Below are 16,001 nucleotides of genomic sequence, written 5' to 3' on the forward strand. Positions count from 1 at the left end.
GAACACTGAACAAGGTCCAGGCATATGGTAAGGGCTCTGTCCATGCTGGCCATCATTGTTGCACCTGTGTAATGTGTGCAGATGTCAGATGTCAACAAAACCAGACACTGCTTAAAGTGGTAAGGACAGATTTTAATCAATAACTATTGTGATAGTGAAAAGAGTTCAACATGAACTGAATTCAACTTCAATTTGTACAAAGGTGACTAGGAGTTTTAAAAGGAGAATGAAGGAATAAGGACATGGTGATAAGGGGCCCTGGAGAGTCAGGGAAGTAAAAAATTATGTAAAATGGGAACAGGGATTGGTCTATGTGAAACCCATCTGAGTTTGCTAACTGGCACTTACTGAAAGTTGGCTCCTACCCTACCACAAAGACTGGGAGACAGGGGCCCTATCCATGGATGTCTTCTGGAACAAACAGGATTTCTTTTTCTTTTTCTTTTTTTTTTTTTTTTTTGGCATCCTTAAGCTTTCTCAGGGAGGAACTTTAAGGGGTGGGGCGGGGGGGAGGGGGAAGGGTTGGGTCATCCTAGGGATGTGGCCTTAAACTGTTAGAAAATATGTTTGTGTTTGTTTGGTCTTTGTAGGCCAAGCTTGAGGCCTAGTTAAGAAGAGGGCTCAGAGTATCCTGGCTAGATTGGGGTCAAGAAGTGAGTCTTTGTCACAGAGAAGCACAGAGCTCCCTTTCTGTCCCCAAAGAGTATACTTGCTTGCAAACATGCCTTGCATTGACATTAACACCAGAAGTGGCCAGTGAGTATCCAATGATGACCTTGGGTTTCTGGGAAAGAAGGCTGGAGAGTGTGAGGTGCAGGTTAGCCTTGAAAGATGATGGAATTTGAAATAAGTTAGGAGGTTGAAGTCCTGGATATGAAAACAGGTGGAAAGAGGGAAGATGGTGAGACCCACTTCTAGGAACAATGAGTAGATCAACTTGTGTCATTGGTGATAACGATGGGAAGATGGAGACCTTAAAAATGAAGCTAAGGGCTCTGGCTCATCCCAGAAACAGTGGGGGCTGGCAAAAGCATTTGAGTAAGGGAGTGAGGTGAAGAAAGCAGGGTTTTAAATGGATTGGTGATAGTGGATGGAGGGGAAGAGCATATATCTACAGTGGCCAAGGGGCAACTAGTGCAATGATTCAAGCTTTTGTAGTGATAACCTCTTCTATGCATTGAATATAAATGTTTTTCAATTGTCTTATTGACCCTTCCTACCCAAGAAGTAACAATGTTAATAATAATATCACATATTGTTATTATAATATTTACTGTCTTTGTGATACAGAGAGGTTAAGTGACTTGTCCAAGGTTACAGCTATTAAATCCAGACCCAGCCATTCTGGCTTCCCAGCCCAGACTGTGACCACTACACTGTATGGTTTATTCTTTAATCTTTTCAAAAGTGCACCGTGAGGCTTTGGTGCATTTATTGTGGAGCCTCAGTATACCCAGCCACAGATGATGTACACACAAAAGTAGATGGGCAAGTGGTCAAGGACTAGTTTTAAAAAATTAATGCGGAACCAAAATAGTTTGTGAAATGGTCATGTCCTTCCTAAAAACGCAGTTGGTGTTTGTTTCTGGTTCCATGTTTTTGACTCACTCTGGAGAATCCTTCTGATGCCTGGCATGTAGAATGATATTGTTGGGTGACGACATACCCAGGTTGGTAGTATAACTAGCAAATATCCTGGTTGCCTGGATAAGGATCCCCTGCTGTCTCTCCTTCCAGGGAGTGTTAACAAGAGATTAAGAATAAAGTTCCACCTGGGGAGTTATGTTTAAGCTCCCCATAGTTGTCATCTTCTGTGTGTGTATGTGGTGTGTGTATTTTTCCCTTCTTGTGCCATGGTCTGTTGGCTAGCTCTCTTTGCTTAGCTCTCAGATTTTATAGGGCCAAGACCTAGTTTTTAAGATATATGTTAATTCTATCAAGGTGCTTATTATTGATGAAACACCAACACTATTCCAACAGATGAGCCTGTTTCACCAGAGGTAAAGGTTTCATCCTGCCAGAAGGGTGGAGGTTTTCATCCAGAGTGCACAGGGTGACCTAGTTTAAAGCATTTAGATTTGGGGAGTGGAGCTGTGGCAGGATGGGGGATCTTTTCTAGCAAGGGTTGGAGGAGTCATGGCAGGGCTGGCTGAATGATCCACAGTGTTGATCTCTTGCCCTTGAGCCAAAGTCTCACTTCTCAACTGTTTTTGCTTGTCCTTGTGCTTCCTGCCACCACGTTTCAAAAGGAATGACAATTTAAAAGAAGATTTTTGAAGTGCATTGTTGGCTTAGTGTAGCAGGGAATAGCTGGGTCTAGGACACCTACCTGAGTTGTTAGCATAGCTCTACTGCCAACTGTTTCTATCATCTCAGGCAAAGTATTCCATTATCTCCATGAGTCTTGCTCCTCTCCATTTGCAGAGTGGATATGGTGCCTAACTTCTGGGGTTGCTTTGATGATCTGGATAAAGCCCTGAGCTTTATATATATATGATCCCTCAATAGGTGGAGCTACTATTGATATCAAAGGAATATAATAGAAAGCAAAGTGAGATAATGAAGATGGCATAGTAATGAAATAAAGGGGGGGAGAGGTTAAATATTCTATATATATTTAATTAACTGTATCTTTTTAATCCTTACCTGAGGATATGTTTTTATTGATTTTAGAGAGAGAGGAAGTGGGGAGAGAGAGAGGGAAACATCTATGTGAGAGAGAAACATTGATCAGTTGCCTCTGATACATGCCCCAATGGGGAATTGACCCTGCAACCTAGGTATGTACCCTGACCAGGGATTGAACCCACAACATTCTGGTGTATGGGACGATGCTCCAAACAACTTACCCTATAGACCAGGGCCAAATGTGTGGGGTTTTTTGTTTTGTTTTTTAAAGTATATTTTATTGATTATGCTATTAGAGTTGTCCCATTTTTTTTCTTCCCCTTTCTGCCTCTCCACCCGGTACTTCCATTCTCTCCAGCACCACCCCCACCTTAGTTCATGTCCATGGGTTGTACATATAAGTTCTTTGGCTTCACCATTTCCTGTACTATTTTTAACTTCCCTCTGTCTATGTTGTACCTACCAACTATGCTTCTTATTCCTTGTACTTTTTCCTCCATTCTCTGCCCCATCCTCACTGACAACCCTCCCTGTGATCTCCATTTCTCTGATTATGTTCCTGTTCTGTTGTTTGCTTAGTTTGTTTTTGTTTTGTTTTTTAGGTTCAGTTGTTGATAGTTGTGAGTTTGTTGTCATTAGTAAGGTCATATTTTTGATCATCCTCTTTTACTTAGATAAGTTCCTTTAACATTTCATGTAATAAGGGCTTGGTAATGATGAACTCCTTTAACTTGACCTTATCTGGGAAGTACTCTGTCTGCCCTTCCATTCTAAATGATAGCTTTGCTGGATACAGTAATCTTGGTTGTAGGTCCTTGCCTTTCATGACTTTGGAGACTTCTTTCTAGGCCCTTCTTCCCCATAAGGTCTCTTTTGACAAATCAGCTGACAGTCTTATGGGTACTCCTTTGTAGGTAACTGTCTCCTTTTGTCTTGCTGCTTCTAAGATTCTCTCATTATCTTTAATCTTGGGTAATGTAATTATGATGTTTCTTGGTGTGCTCCTCCTTGGGTCCAACTTCTTCGGGACTCTGAGCTTCCTGGGCTTGCATGTCTATTTCCTTCACCAAATTAGGAAAGTTTTCTTTGATTATTTGTTCAAATAAGTTTTCCATTTCTTGCTCTTCCTCTTCTTCTGGAACCCCTATAATTCAGATGTTGGGACATTTAAAGTTTCCTCCTTCTGTTCTGGTTGAATGTTTATTTCTTCCATCTGGTCCAAATCATTGATTTGAGTCCCAGTTTTCTTCCCTTCACTGTTGGTTCCCTGTATATTTTCCTTTATTTCACTTTGAATAGCTTTCACTTCTTCCTTTAATTTGCATCCATACTCAGTCATTTCTGTGAGCATCTTGATTACCAGTGGTTTGAACTCTGCATCTGATAGGTTGGGTATCTCCTTGTTGCTTAGTTGTATTTTTTCTGGAGCTTCAATCTGTTCTTTCATTTGGGCCATATTTCTTTGTTTCAGCAAACCAGGCATGTTGTAAGGAGTGGAGCCTTAGGTATTTGCTGGGGCGGGGGAAACCCACTTCCCTGCATTGTGGCACTGTATGTGGGGAAGGGGTCAGAGAGGGAACAATGTCCCTGGCTTGGCTCTTGCCCTACTTTCAGTCATTTCCCCCACTTTCCACAAGTGAACTGTACCTTATCAGGTGCTTCCATGGTACTGATTTCCAGGTGGGTGGGCTTGTGTACATTCTAGGACCCTGTGGGCTCTTCCAACCAACTCTCCTCTGAGATTGGCAGTTTTTCTCACTGCTACATCCCCCACAAGTTTTTACAGCCAGAGGTTTGAGGCTTTATTTTCCCACACTGGAACCCTGGGTGCATGGTCTGTCCCACTCCCCCATTTTTCCTTCCGGTTTATCCATACCAAATGTGGGACTGCCCGGTCCACCAGCCTCTGCCTTGCCACATGTCCTCTCTGCCTGGGTTGCCTGACTCCACCCCTCTTAGCAGTCTGGAGGAATGTTTCTTCTTTAACTTCTTGGTTGTCAGATGTAGGGTAAGTGGAGGCAATCTGGCTTCCTCACCTAGGTATCTGGGTAACTAACAGAAGTGTTCCCACAGCCTTGGAGGGGCCTGCTAACCAGTGTTCTCATAGCTTTGAGACTGGGTCCAATAAACTGTTCCCATAACAAAAAGTGGGCTTGCATGGGCAGAATTATGTTATGTTATGTAATGTTCTGGCAGTTTTCCAGCTTTGTTCCCCTGTAGTACTTAAACAGGTAGGGACTCCCTGCTGGGGACGATGATGATGAGAGACATGCAAGGGGACAGGTGCCACAATGGGTGCCATGCTGGGAACAGGGGCCACAACATGAGACATGCAGATAGATATGCAGCTTGCAGCATGTGTGACTTGCTTGCCCACGAATAAAGGCATGCCAGACATCCCAACAGCCCCGTGAATATTTTTCCGTCTGCATGAATACCATGAACCTGTCGGGCCTTGAAGGGTGGCAACACATCAGACTTCCATACAGTTCAATTTTCTGGCAGTTCTGGTTGTTTTTGTTTTTAAATTGGTTGTTATCCTTCTTTTGGTTGTGTGAGGAAATGAAGCATATCTACCTACACCTCCATCTTGGCTGAAACCCCAGTTATCCCCAAACGTGTATATTTTTAATAAGAAAAATATTAGGATATAAATATGAGAACATCCTAGAGGAGTAAAATAGAACACTAAATATAACCAAGAATATACTAAAAAGAAAAGAATGTTAAATATGGCAGTAAAATGTGTCTAAGGACCAGCATCACCATGCTACCATAAATCTGGTTCTTGGATCCTTTCTCTGCCACGCACATGCACTGGTTGTCAGCGTCATTGAGAGGGTACCAAGAATGGAGCATTTGATGTGGACATCCCCTGGGTGGTGAACACAGCTTCATTACCTTTAAACTAGCATTTCCTCCTCCATGGTAAGTGTTGCAATATCTCAAGAATAAAGTATACCCTGGGCCAGTGTTGAAGAAATGCATAAACAATGTTCAAATTCTTTATTGTATTACTTCTCAGAGTCTTTGTTCCATAACTGTGACACTCTAGGAGGGGACCTATAGTAGGAAATTGTTTTTAGACAGTGGGATTCTTTTGGGGACAGGTAGAGGATTCTGGGGATAATGTCATGCAAGTAGTGTTCTTTGAAACACATTTGGGCCATGCTGCCCCCAGCATCTTGTTCTTTGGCTCATGACAAATGCTGCTCTACATTTCAGATGCAAACATGCTGAGTGTGTTCCCTCTGCCTGGAATTTTCCACCCCCATCTCTTGACATGGCTTCCTCCCTTTCTTCTCATTCATGTCCTCAGAGGGGTCTTCTCTGATCTCTTGACCCCGTCACTCCATGCTAAAGCACTTGTCACTATTTGAAATGTGTAAAGTGATGTATTTGCTATACTTTCATCATCTGTTTTCCTGTTAGAGTGTAAGTTCATTTTATTTGCATGTTGTATTCCTGGCATTTAGAACAGGGTTTGGCACATAGTAGGTGTTCCTTGGAAAGAAAGAACACTGAAATTCATTTAAGCCTTTCTGTTAAACAGGGTGGAAGATCATGATGATCTCATGCCAATATTTATGCACCAGGACACAATTCTGAAAGCAACTTATGGCGAATACTTTCTGGCTGAACTAATAGAGGCCCAAGACAAAGAGAATCATGCTGTTGTATGTGAGGTTAGTAATTAATCCACCTAGGGATACATTTAGTGTGAGAATGGGAGAAATGAGCAATGTTGCCCCTGGTTTTGTACAGCACCCCTAGAGTTGCCATCCTCTCTTCCTTCCCCATGCCCTTCCAGGTGGCATGCCAAGCCAGCTTCTGAGCTGTGGCATCACACTCCTTCCCAGTGCTAACCAGCTTTAGGTTTTCAGGTTTTTCTGAGGTCCTCCCAGATGCCCAGGCTGCTGTACATTATTTGCTCTGTCTCTAGAGGTAGGGGTTAGAGTTAGGGTGAGGGGAAAAGATCCTCCAAGAGTGTCTAGGAGGGATTTCTGGGACCCCAAGATTCCAGAGGCCAGAACTTATAAACTAGCATCTTGCTGGCAGATGGATTTTGTTTGACTTGGAAAATAATTTTTAACTTTTTGTTTTAACAAAATTTCATACTTAAAGAAAACTTATAAGCACCCTAATTCCCTAAATGTTAACATTTTACCACATTTGTGTTGTTATTCTCTTTGCTTGCTCTTTCTCTATATCAATCTCTCTAGAAATATATATTTATATATTTTTATGAAACATTTAAGTGTATTATACAGACGCAATGCCCCTTCACCACTAAATACTTCGGTGTATATTTCCGAAAAACAAGGATGTTCTCTTCCATAATTGTAGTAGTGATCTATCAAGCAGTTACCTAATCTACAGACCTTATTCAGATTTTACTGACAGCCCTCGTAATGTCCTTTATAGCAGATGTAAATCCAGATCATTCATCAAACTCAAGTGTCATGTGTCTTTAGTCTCTTGTAATCTGCAACAGTTTCCCAGTCTGTCTTTGTCTTTCATGATGATGGCGGTTTTGAAAAGCACACAGGTCAGTTATTTGTCAGAATGACTCTCAATTTGGATTTGTCCAATGTTTTCTCATGGTTTGATTTAGGTTATTATGATTAAATTTGGATTAATGGCTAGCATTTAAAAATTAGGAAAGTGTCTATAACAATAGGAATTTCTAGCTTTTCTGGAAAAATCTGAAGGTTTGCCATCAGGGTCTGCTTTTCTTCAGGGCCCCATGAGTTGGAGCTTGGGAGTGACTATCACTGCAGGCAGTTCAGGGGCCCTACAGCCCTGGGGCTTCATGACCCCTCAGGCTGGCTGTCTTTCCAACTTTTTACCAGCCTGGCCCTGTGACCCCATCAGTTGTGACCACTGACTCAGAACTTGAACTTGACCTACAAGTGTCCTACCTCTGCAGTGTCCATCCAGGAAGGCTTTACTGAGACCAGAGGTAGAGATGGCAATTAACACAGACTCATGGACACAGACAGTAGTATGGTGATTGCCAGAAGGAGGGGGGAATGGGTGGAGGTAGAAGAAGGGAAAGAGGGAATAAATGGTGTCAGAAAGAGACTTGACTTGGGGTTATAAATACACAATACAAGTCTACCTAAAACTTGTATAATTTTATTAACCAATGTCACCCCAACAAATTCAACTTTAAAAAAAGAATGAAAAAAAAGAAAGACGGATGAAACCCACACTGTCTGATGCCAGCCGTAGACCCAGAGGTCTACACCAAAGGAAAAGGATGTAAAGGACAAAAAGAGACCTGGAAAGCTAGCTAGCATTAGTGTGTTTCAGCGAAAGCAGTGAGCAGGCCTAACCAGGATCCCAGGTAAATGGTGTGAGCAACTCTGCAACTCTGAGACCATCTCTTATCCTTATCTCACTCACTCTGGAGGCATTCACAGAGACACTCCTCCCTTCCAGAATTTTAGCTAGTGGTAGGTTTCTACTCTGCATTTACCCCCACAGGATTTGATAATGAAGATCCTATTTTTGATACCTAAATATAACTGTACTGAGGTATCTTTAGGTCTTCATATTTATTTGAGCCTGCTAAAATAGGCATTCCTAAGAAATAGCTCGATGGCATTGTACCTCAGGCCATTTCATCTGAAACTTTGGGCATTCTTAAGAGCTAAAAAGGCTGAAATAGGGTATTCAGGGGGTCTGCCCAAGGATATGGAGAAATTGTCTAACTGAAAAAAAATGAGGCTCTTAGGACCTTAGAGTTGTTACAAAATGTATGGTGACTGTTCAGCTTTAGGAAGGATAGGGCTGTGACCACTGTCATCTGTTTTATGTGTATATAAGAAGTGTGAGGAAAATATTTTAAAGTAGTGGTAGTCAAACCTGACCTGAGCACACATTTAAATTATTTCTTGTGCTGATTAGATCACATATTATGGGGACCCTCCACTGGTGTTTCTGATCTAGAGGGGGCCATAGAATTTTCATTTCTCACCAGTTTCTGGGTGCTGCTAGTGCAGACATCACCTTTGAGAACTCTGTTTTAAAGGAATGAACCTTCCCTCCCTATGGCTTATTGTTGACTTGTGTACAGGAACCTCATAAGGTCAGCCTTTTGTTGATAATTTTGGGAATGGAGAAAAGAAAACAATTCAAATGTGAGCTAGGATGTTCTTTTGGCATCACATGAAAAATATAGAGGACATTTTTTTAAAGTCCTTTGGAAGAGGTTTATCTAAGCTGGACTGAAGGTTAACTACAGAATAACTTCACCTTGAATGAATTTTTGTGCTTGCCTTTTGCATATCATAACTAACAAACATTAATTGAACACTTGGGTGCCCAGCACTGTACCTGAATATTTCATTCATAGAATCTCAAGGTCCAGGTAAAGATGGCCACAAATTACATTTTTTATTCAAGTGGATATTTGACCTTTATTTTAAAAAGAAGGATTTTGTGCCAGTTTATTGAAAAGCATTCAAAGGTAAGAATTCAGCAGTTTTACTCCAGGATGATTTGTTTAGGGATTCATTATTCATACACTCACTTTTCATTTTGACAAAACTCTAAAAACTATGTAAAGAATATTACTTTTCTTGAAAATCTTGAGGCTTTTGATAATGTGATCTGTGATTCTAAAGCTTGGTGTGTATGAGAATCACCCAGGAGGGTTTTTAGAAAATTAAACCAAGAAACTTGAATCCTGAATATGTAAAGAACTCAAACAGCAATAAGGAGACAGTCCAAATAGAAATGTGGCAAAATAATTTGAATAGAAATTTCTCCCAAAAAGGTATATAAATTGCTAATATGTCTGTGAAATATTCAACATCATTAGTCATAAGGGAAATGCAAATGAAAACCACAAGATACCACCTTAAACCTGCTGGGACGGTTATAATAAAAGAGAGAATAATGCTCTCCAGTTCTACTCATTTGCTGATTGCCACTTAGGTTGCTTCCAGTACTTGGATATTGTAAATTGTGCTGCTGTGAACATTGCGGTGCATAGGTTCTTTTGGATTGGTGTTTCAGGATTCTTAGGGTATAATCCCAGCAGTGGAATTCCCGGGTCAAAAGGCAGTTCCATTTTTAGTTTTTTGAGTAAATTCCATACTGTTTTCCCTAGTGGCTGTGCCATCTGCATTCCCACCAACAGTGTACTCTTTTCTCCACATCCTCCCCAGCACTTGTTGCTTATTGATTTGTTTATGTTGGCCATCCTGACTGGTGTGAAGTGGTACCTCCTTGTGGTTTTAATTTGCATCTCTCTGGTGACTAGTGATGCTGAGTATCCTTTCATATGCCTCTGGGCCCTCTGTATGTCCTCCTTGGAGAAATGTCCGTTCAGGTCCTTTGCCCATTTTTTAATTGGATTATTTGTCTTCCTGGAGTGGAGTTGTGTGAGTTCTTTATATGTTTTGGAAATCAAACCCATGTCTGAGGTATCATTTGCAATATATTTTCCCATACATTTGGTTTCCTTTTCATTTTTCTCATGTTTTCTTTAGCTGTGCAGAAGCTTTTTATTTTGACGAAGTCACATTTGTTTAACTTTCCTTTATTTCCCTTGCTCTAGGAGATGTATCAGTGAAAATATTGCCATGTGGAATATCTGAAATTTTCCTACCTGTGTTTTCCTCTTGGACTTTTATGGTGTCATGATTTATGTTTAAGTCTTTTATCCATTTTTGAGTTTATTTTTGTAGGTGGTGCAAGTTGGTGGTTGAGATTCATTTTTTTTCATATAGATGTCCAGATCTCCCAACAGCATTTGTTGAAGAGTCTATTTTTATACTGTTTTATGCTCCTGCCTCCTTTGTCGAATATTAATTGACCATAGAGACTTGCATTTATTTCTGGGATCTCTATTCTGTTCCATTGATCTATGTGTCTGTTCTTATGCCAGTAACAGACTGTTTTAATTACTGTGGCCTTGTAATATAGTTTGGTGTCAGGTATGGTGATTTCTCCTACTTTTTTTTTTATGACACCAATAATTTACATTCTTTTAATCTACAATATTTTAAATTTCACATCTCATATCCTACCTTTCATTACAATATTCCGTGAAGTGTGCATTTCATAACCAAGAGAACCATTTTTAAAAAATTTTTGTTATTCAGTTACAGTTGTATGCCTTTTCTCCCCATCCCTCCAACCCACCCCAGCCGAACCCACCTCCCTCCCCCCACATCCTTCCCCTTGATTTTCTCCCTGTGTACTTTGTAGTAGTTCCTGTAATCTCCTCTCCTCACTGTCCCCTCCCCACTCCCCCCTGGCTATTGTTAGATTGTTCTTAATTTCAGTGTCTCTGGTTATATTTTGTTTCCTTTTTTCTTCTGTTGATTATGTTCCAGTTAAAGGTGAGATCATATGGTATTTGTCCCTCACCACCTGGCTTATTTCACTTAGCATAATGCTCTCCAGTTCCATCCATGCTGTTGCAAAGACTATAAGCTCCTTCTTTCTCTCTGCTGCATAGAATTCCATTGTGTAAATATACATTGTATATTTACAATGTATATTTGGATCTGTTCAAGTCCTTTGCCCATTTTTTAATTGGGTTGTTTGTCTTCCTGGAGTTCTGTGAGTTCTTTTTATATTTTGGAGATCAGGCCCTTGTCTGAGGTATCATTGGCAAATATGTTTTCCCATACTGTTGGTTCTCTTTGTAATTTGGTGCTGTTTTCTTTAGCCATGCAGAAGCTTTTTATTTTGATGAGGTCCCATTTGTTTATTCTTTCCTTTATGTCCCTTGCTTTAGGGGATGTGTCTGTGAGGATGTTCCTGTGTGGAAAGTCTGAGATTTTCCTGCCAATGTTTTCCTCGAGGACTTTTATGGTGTTATGACTTATATTTAAGTCTTTCATCCACCTTGAATTTATTTTTGTGTATGGCATAAGTTGTGATCGAGTTTCATTTTTTTGCACGTAGCTGTCCAGATCTCCCAACACCATTTGTTGAAGATGCTATTTTTGCTCCACTTTATGCTCCTGCCTCCTTTGTCAAATATTAATTGACCATAAAGACTTGGGTTTATTTCTGGACTCTCTGTTCTGTTCCATTGGTCTATGTGCCTGTTTTTATGCCAGTACCAGGCTGTTTTGATTACAGTGGTCTTGTAATACAGTTTGATATCAGGTATTGTGATCCCTCCTGCTTTGTTCTTCTTTCTCAAAATTGCTGCAGTTATTCGGGGTCGTTTATGGTTCTATATAAATTTCTGCAATGTTTGTTCTATATCTGTGAAATATGTCATGGGTACTCTAATAGGGATTGCATTGAATCTATAAATTGCTTTGGGTAGTATGGCCATTTTGATGATGTTAATTCTTTCAATCCATGAGCATGGTACATGCTTCCATTTGTTTGTGTCTTCCTTAATTTCATTCTTCAGTGTGTGCAGCTTTCTGAGTACAGGTTTTTTACCTCCTTGGTTTGGTTTATTCCTAGATACTTTATTTTTCTTGTTGCTATATCAAATTGGTTCTTTCCCCTGATTTCTGTTTCTGCAGTTTCATTGTTGGTGTACAGGAATGCCTTTGATTTCTGAGTATTGACTTTGTATCCAGCTGTTTTGCCAAATTCATTTATTAGGTCAAGTAGTGTTTTGGTGGAGTCTATAGGATTTTCCATGTACATTATCATGTCATCTGCAAACAGTGACAGTTTCATTTCCTCCTTTCCAATTTGGATGCCTTTTATTTCTTTTTCTTGTCTGATTGCTGTGGCTAGGACTTCCAATACTATGTTGAATAGGAGTGGTGAGAGAGGGCATCCTTGTCTTGTTCCTGATCTTAGTGGGAAAGCTCTAAGTTTTTGTCCATTGAGTATGATGTTGGCTGTAGGTCTCTCATATATGGTCTTTATTATGTTGAGGAATGCTCCCTCTATTCCCACTTTGCTGAGTGTTTTTATCAGAAATGGATGCTGTATATGATCAAATGCTTTTTCAGTGTCTATTGATATGATCATGTGATTTTTGTCTATGCTGTTGTTTATGTGATGTATTATGTTTATGGATTTGCTCATATTGTACCATCCTTGCATCCCTGGGATGAATCCCACTTGGTCATGGTGTATGATCTTTTTAATGTATTGCTGGATGTGGTTTGCCAATATTATGTTGAGGATTTTAGCATCTATGTTCATCAGTGATATTGGCCTGAAGTTTTCTTTCTTTGTTGTGTCTTTATCTGGTTTTGGGATTAGGATGATGCTGGCTTCTGAAAAAGAGTTTGGGACTCTTCCATCATTTTGGATTTTTTCGAATAGTCTGTGAAGGATAGGGGTTAGCTCTTCCTTAAATGCTTTGTAGAATTCTCCTGTGAAACAATCTGGTCCAGGGCTTCTGTGTGTTGGGAGTTTTTTGAAGACTGCTTCAATTTCGTCTTCTATTATTGGTCTGTTCAGGTTTTCTGCTTCTTCATTCAGTTTTAGAAGATTATATTTTTATAGAAATCTGTCCATTTCATGTAGGTTTTCAAATTTCCTACTATAGTGTTCTTTGTAGTAATTTCTTACAATTCTCTGTATTTCTGTGGTATCAGTTGTAATATCTCCTCTTTTGTTACTGCTTGTATTTATTTTCATCCTCTCCCTTGTTCTCTTGATGAATCTGCTTAAAGGCTTGTCAATTTTGTTAATCGTTACAAAGAACCACCTCCTGGATTTACTGATCCTCAGAATTGTTCTCTTAGTCTGTATGTCACTTAATTCTGCTCTGCTCTTTCTTATTTCCTTCCTTCTATTCACTCTGGGCTTTGTTTGTTGTTGTTCCTCCAGTTCTTGTAGATATAGGGTTAGGTTTTTTATTTGAAATGTTTCTATCTTTCTTAGGTTGGCCTGTATTGCTATGAACTTCCTTCTCAGTACTGCCTTGCTCTGTCCCATAGGTTTTGGACTGTTGTGTGTTCATTTTCATTTGTTTCCAGAAACCTTTTTGATTTCTTCCTTGATCTCAGTATTAACCCATTCATTGTTTAATAGCATGCTATTGAATCTTTATGAATTTGAGTGTTTTTGAGTTTTTTCCTTGAGGTTGGTTTCTAGTTTCAGGCCCTTGTGGTCTGAGAAGATACTTGATATGATTTCACTTTTGTTGAATTTGTTGAGGCTTGTTTTTTGTCCTATCCTGTGGTCTATCCTTGAAAATGTCCCATGTGCATTTGGAGAGAATGTGTATTTTGCTTCTTTGGGATGAAAGTTTCTATATATATATCAGTTAAGTCCATTTGATGTAGGGCATCATTCAATGCTGCAATATCCTTTTTAATGTTTTGCTTGGAAAATCTGTCCATTTTTGACAGTGGGGTGTTAAAATTCCCTAGTATAACTGTGTTACTATCAATATCTTTCTTGAAGTCCTCCAAAATTTTCCTTATATATTTAGGTGCTCCTGTGTTGGGTGCATCTATGTTTATGTCTTCTTCCCTGAATGTTGAAGTATCCTTCTGTGTCTCTTTTTATTGTTTTTGTCTTGAAGTCTATTTTTTCTGATATAAGTATTGGTACCCTGGCTTCTTTTTCCCCTGTCCATTTCCTTGCAATATTTTTTCCCAACCCTTTACTTTCTGTCTCTATAGGTCTCTTGTTCTGAGGTGGATCTCTTGAAGACAGCATATGTGTCAGTCATGTTTTCTTATCCATTCAGCTACCCTGTGTTTTTTGGTTAGAGCATTTAATCCATTTACATTTAAGGTTATTATTGATAGGTACTTATTCATGGCCATTTTACTCTGTTTGTGCCTGTGTTCCTCTCTCACTCTTTCTCTTCCTTTTCTTAAAGCAGTCCTTTTAGCATATCTTGCAGTGCTAGTTTGGTGGAGGTGTATTCTTTCAGCCTTCTTTTTTCTTGGAAACTCCTTATTCACCTTCCATTTTCATTGAGGGCCTTGCTGGGAAAAGTAGTACGGGTGGCAGGCCTTTGCTATTCATTATTTGGAATATTTCTTGCCATTCCCCTCAGGCTTGCAGTATTTCTATTGAGCTCCTTATTGGAGCTCCCTTTTATGTTACTTTCTGTTTCTCTCTTGCTGCCTTTAAGATTCTCTCTTTGTCTTGGAATTTTGCCATTTTTATCATCATGTGTCTTGGAGTGGGCCTCTTCGGGTGCCTCTTGATTGAGACCCTCTGTGCTTCCTGGATTTATGTGAGTTTTTCTCTCATCAAATTAGGGAAGTTTTCCATCATTACCTTTTCAAACAGGGTTTCAATCCCTTGCTCCTCTTCTTCTGGTATCCCTATTATACGGATATTATTACATTTCATGTTGTCCTACAGTCCCTTGACCCCTCTTTGTTCTTTTTGAGTCTTTTTTCCTTTTCTTGCTCTTTCTGCGGGTTTGTTTTCTACCTTGTCCTCCAAGTCACTGATTGGATCCTGTGCTTCATGTAGCCTGTTTTTGATTCCTCTTCTACTGTGTTCTTCAATTCAGAAATTGTATTCTTCATTTCCTCTTTGCTCTTGTTGATACTTTCTATTTCCTTTTTCATGTTGATATAGTTTGCAGTAAGTTCCTCGCAGTTTCCATGTAGTCTTTGGTAATTTCACAGTGAGCTCATTGAGCTTCCTTATAACCGTTGTTTTGAACTCATCATCTGGTAGTTGCCTTGCCTGTATTTCATTTAGCACTCTTTCTGAGGATTTCTCAGAAAGGTTTCTCCTTTCCTTTTGTTTTCTGTTTGTTTTTTTTTTTTGTCTTCCCATTATTTGTGAGACTCTTCTTGTTTCCTTCTGTTTCTCAAATTGGTCTGTTTTGAGTCCCTGAATTTGTGATGTGAACTTCTATGGTAGGAGACCTGTGAGTTTCAGTGGTGCAGTCTCCTTGACCTCCTGAACTTGATGCTCTTGGGATGCCCTTTATGCCATTTATGTTGCCTCTCTGGATGTTATTGGGTTTTGATTGTTGTTGGGTCATTCTTTGGTTGTTCCTTCCTTCTAGCTGGTTGACTGAGAGTCGCTCTACCTGCTACATCTTGTAAGCTTTTGTGTAGGTGATGCCAGAAGAATACCACAAAGCCTAGGGAACAAACCCACATCTACAAAAATGTCTCCCCCACACATTCCCACTATCAACTGCAAATGAACCGATATCAATAAAGGTATAAAGAGATTAAGACTATTATAAGAAAGGAGAGAAAGAAACTATAGTATAAATTCTAGTGACTTACTATGCACTAGACTTAAACTTGCTGGACAAGAAATAAATGTTAGAAAGTTATATAGGAAAGAAAATATCGCTAATCATGGAGAAAATCACAGTGGATTTTGTCTCGGTAGCCTCTGGTATTTAGCACTGTTTTTTCTTTCTGGATCTGCCTCTGGTGATGTCAGATGTTGACACCATCTGACCTTAGGCAGCCTGCTCTGAGATTGTT

At 39.8% G+C, this 16,001-nt stretch overlaps 1 protein-coding gene across 8 annotated transcripts in view; it reads left to right on the plus strand.

The window, feature by feature from the left end:
• Nucleotides 1–16,001, plus strand: part of CFAP61 (cilia and flagella associated protein 61) — a 354,209-nt gene that overhangs the window by 49,124 nt on the left and 289,084 nt on the right. For 7 of the 8 annotated variants that reach the window (XM_045194437.2, XM_045194441.3, XM_053927357.2 and 4 more), the window contains one exon: nucleotides 6,182–6,314. The exons of the other annotated variant lie outside the window; for it this stretch is intronic. In XM_045194437.2, coding sequence (XP_045050372.2) covers nucleotides 6,182–6,314 — 133 coding nt within the window. The remainder of the gene's footprint in view (nucleotides 1–6,181; nucleotides 6,315–16,001) is intronic. 8 annotated transcript variants of the gene reach the window in all.

The sequence above is a fragment of the Desmodus rotundus genome, chromosome 6 (genome assembly GCF_022682495.2).
Source record: "Desmodus rotundus isolate HL8 chromosome 6, HLdesRot8A.1, whole genome shotgun sequence".
NCBI lineage: Eukaryota > Metazoa > Chordata > Mammalia > Chiroptera > Phyllostomidae > Desmodus > Desmodus rotundus.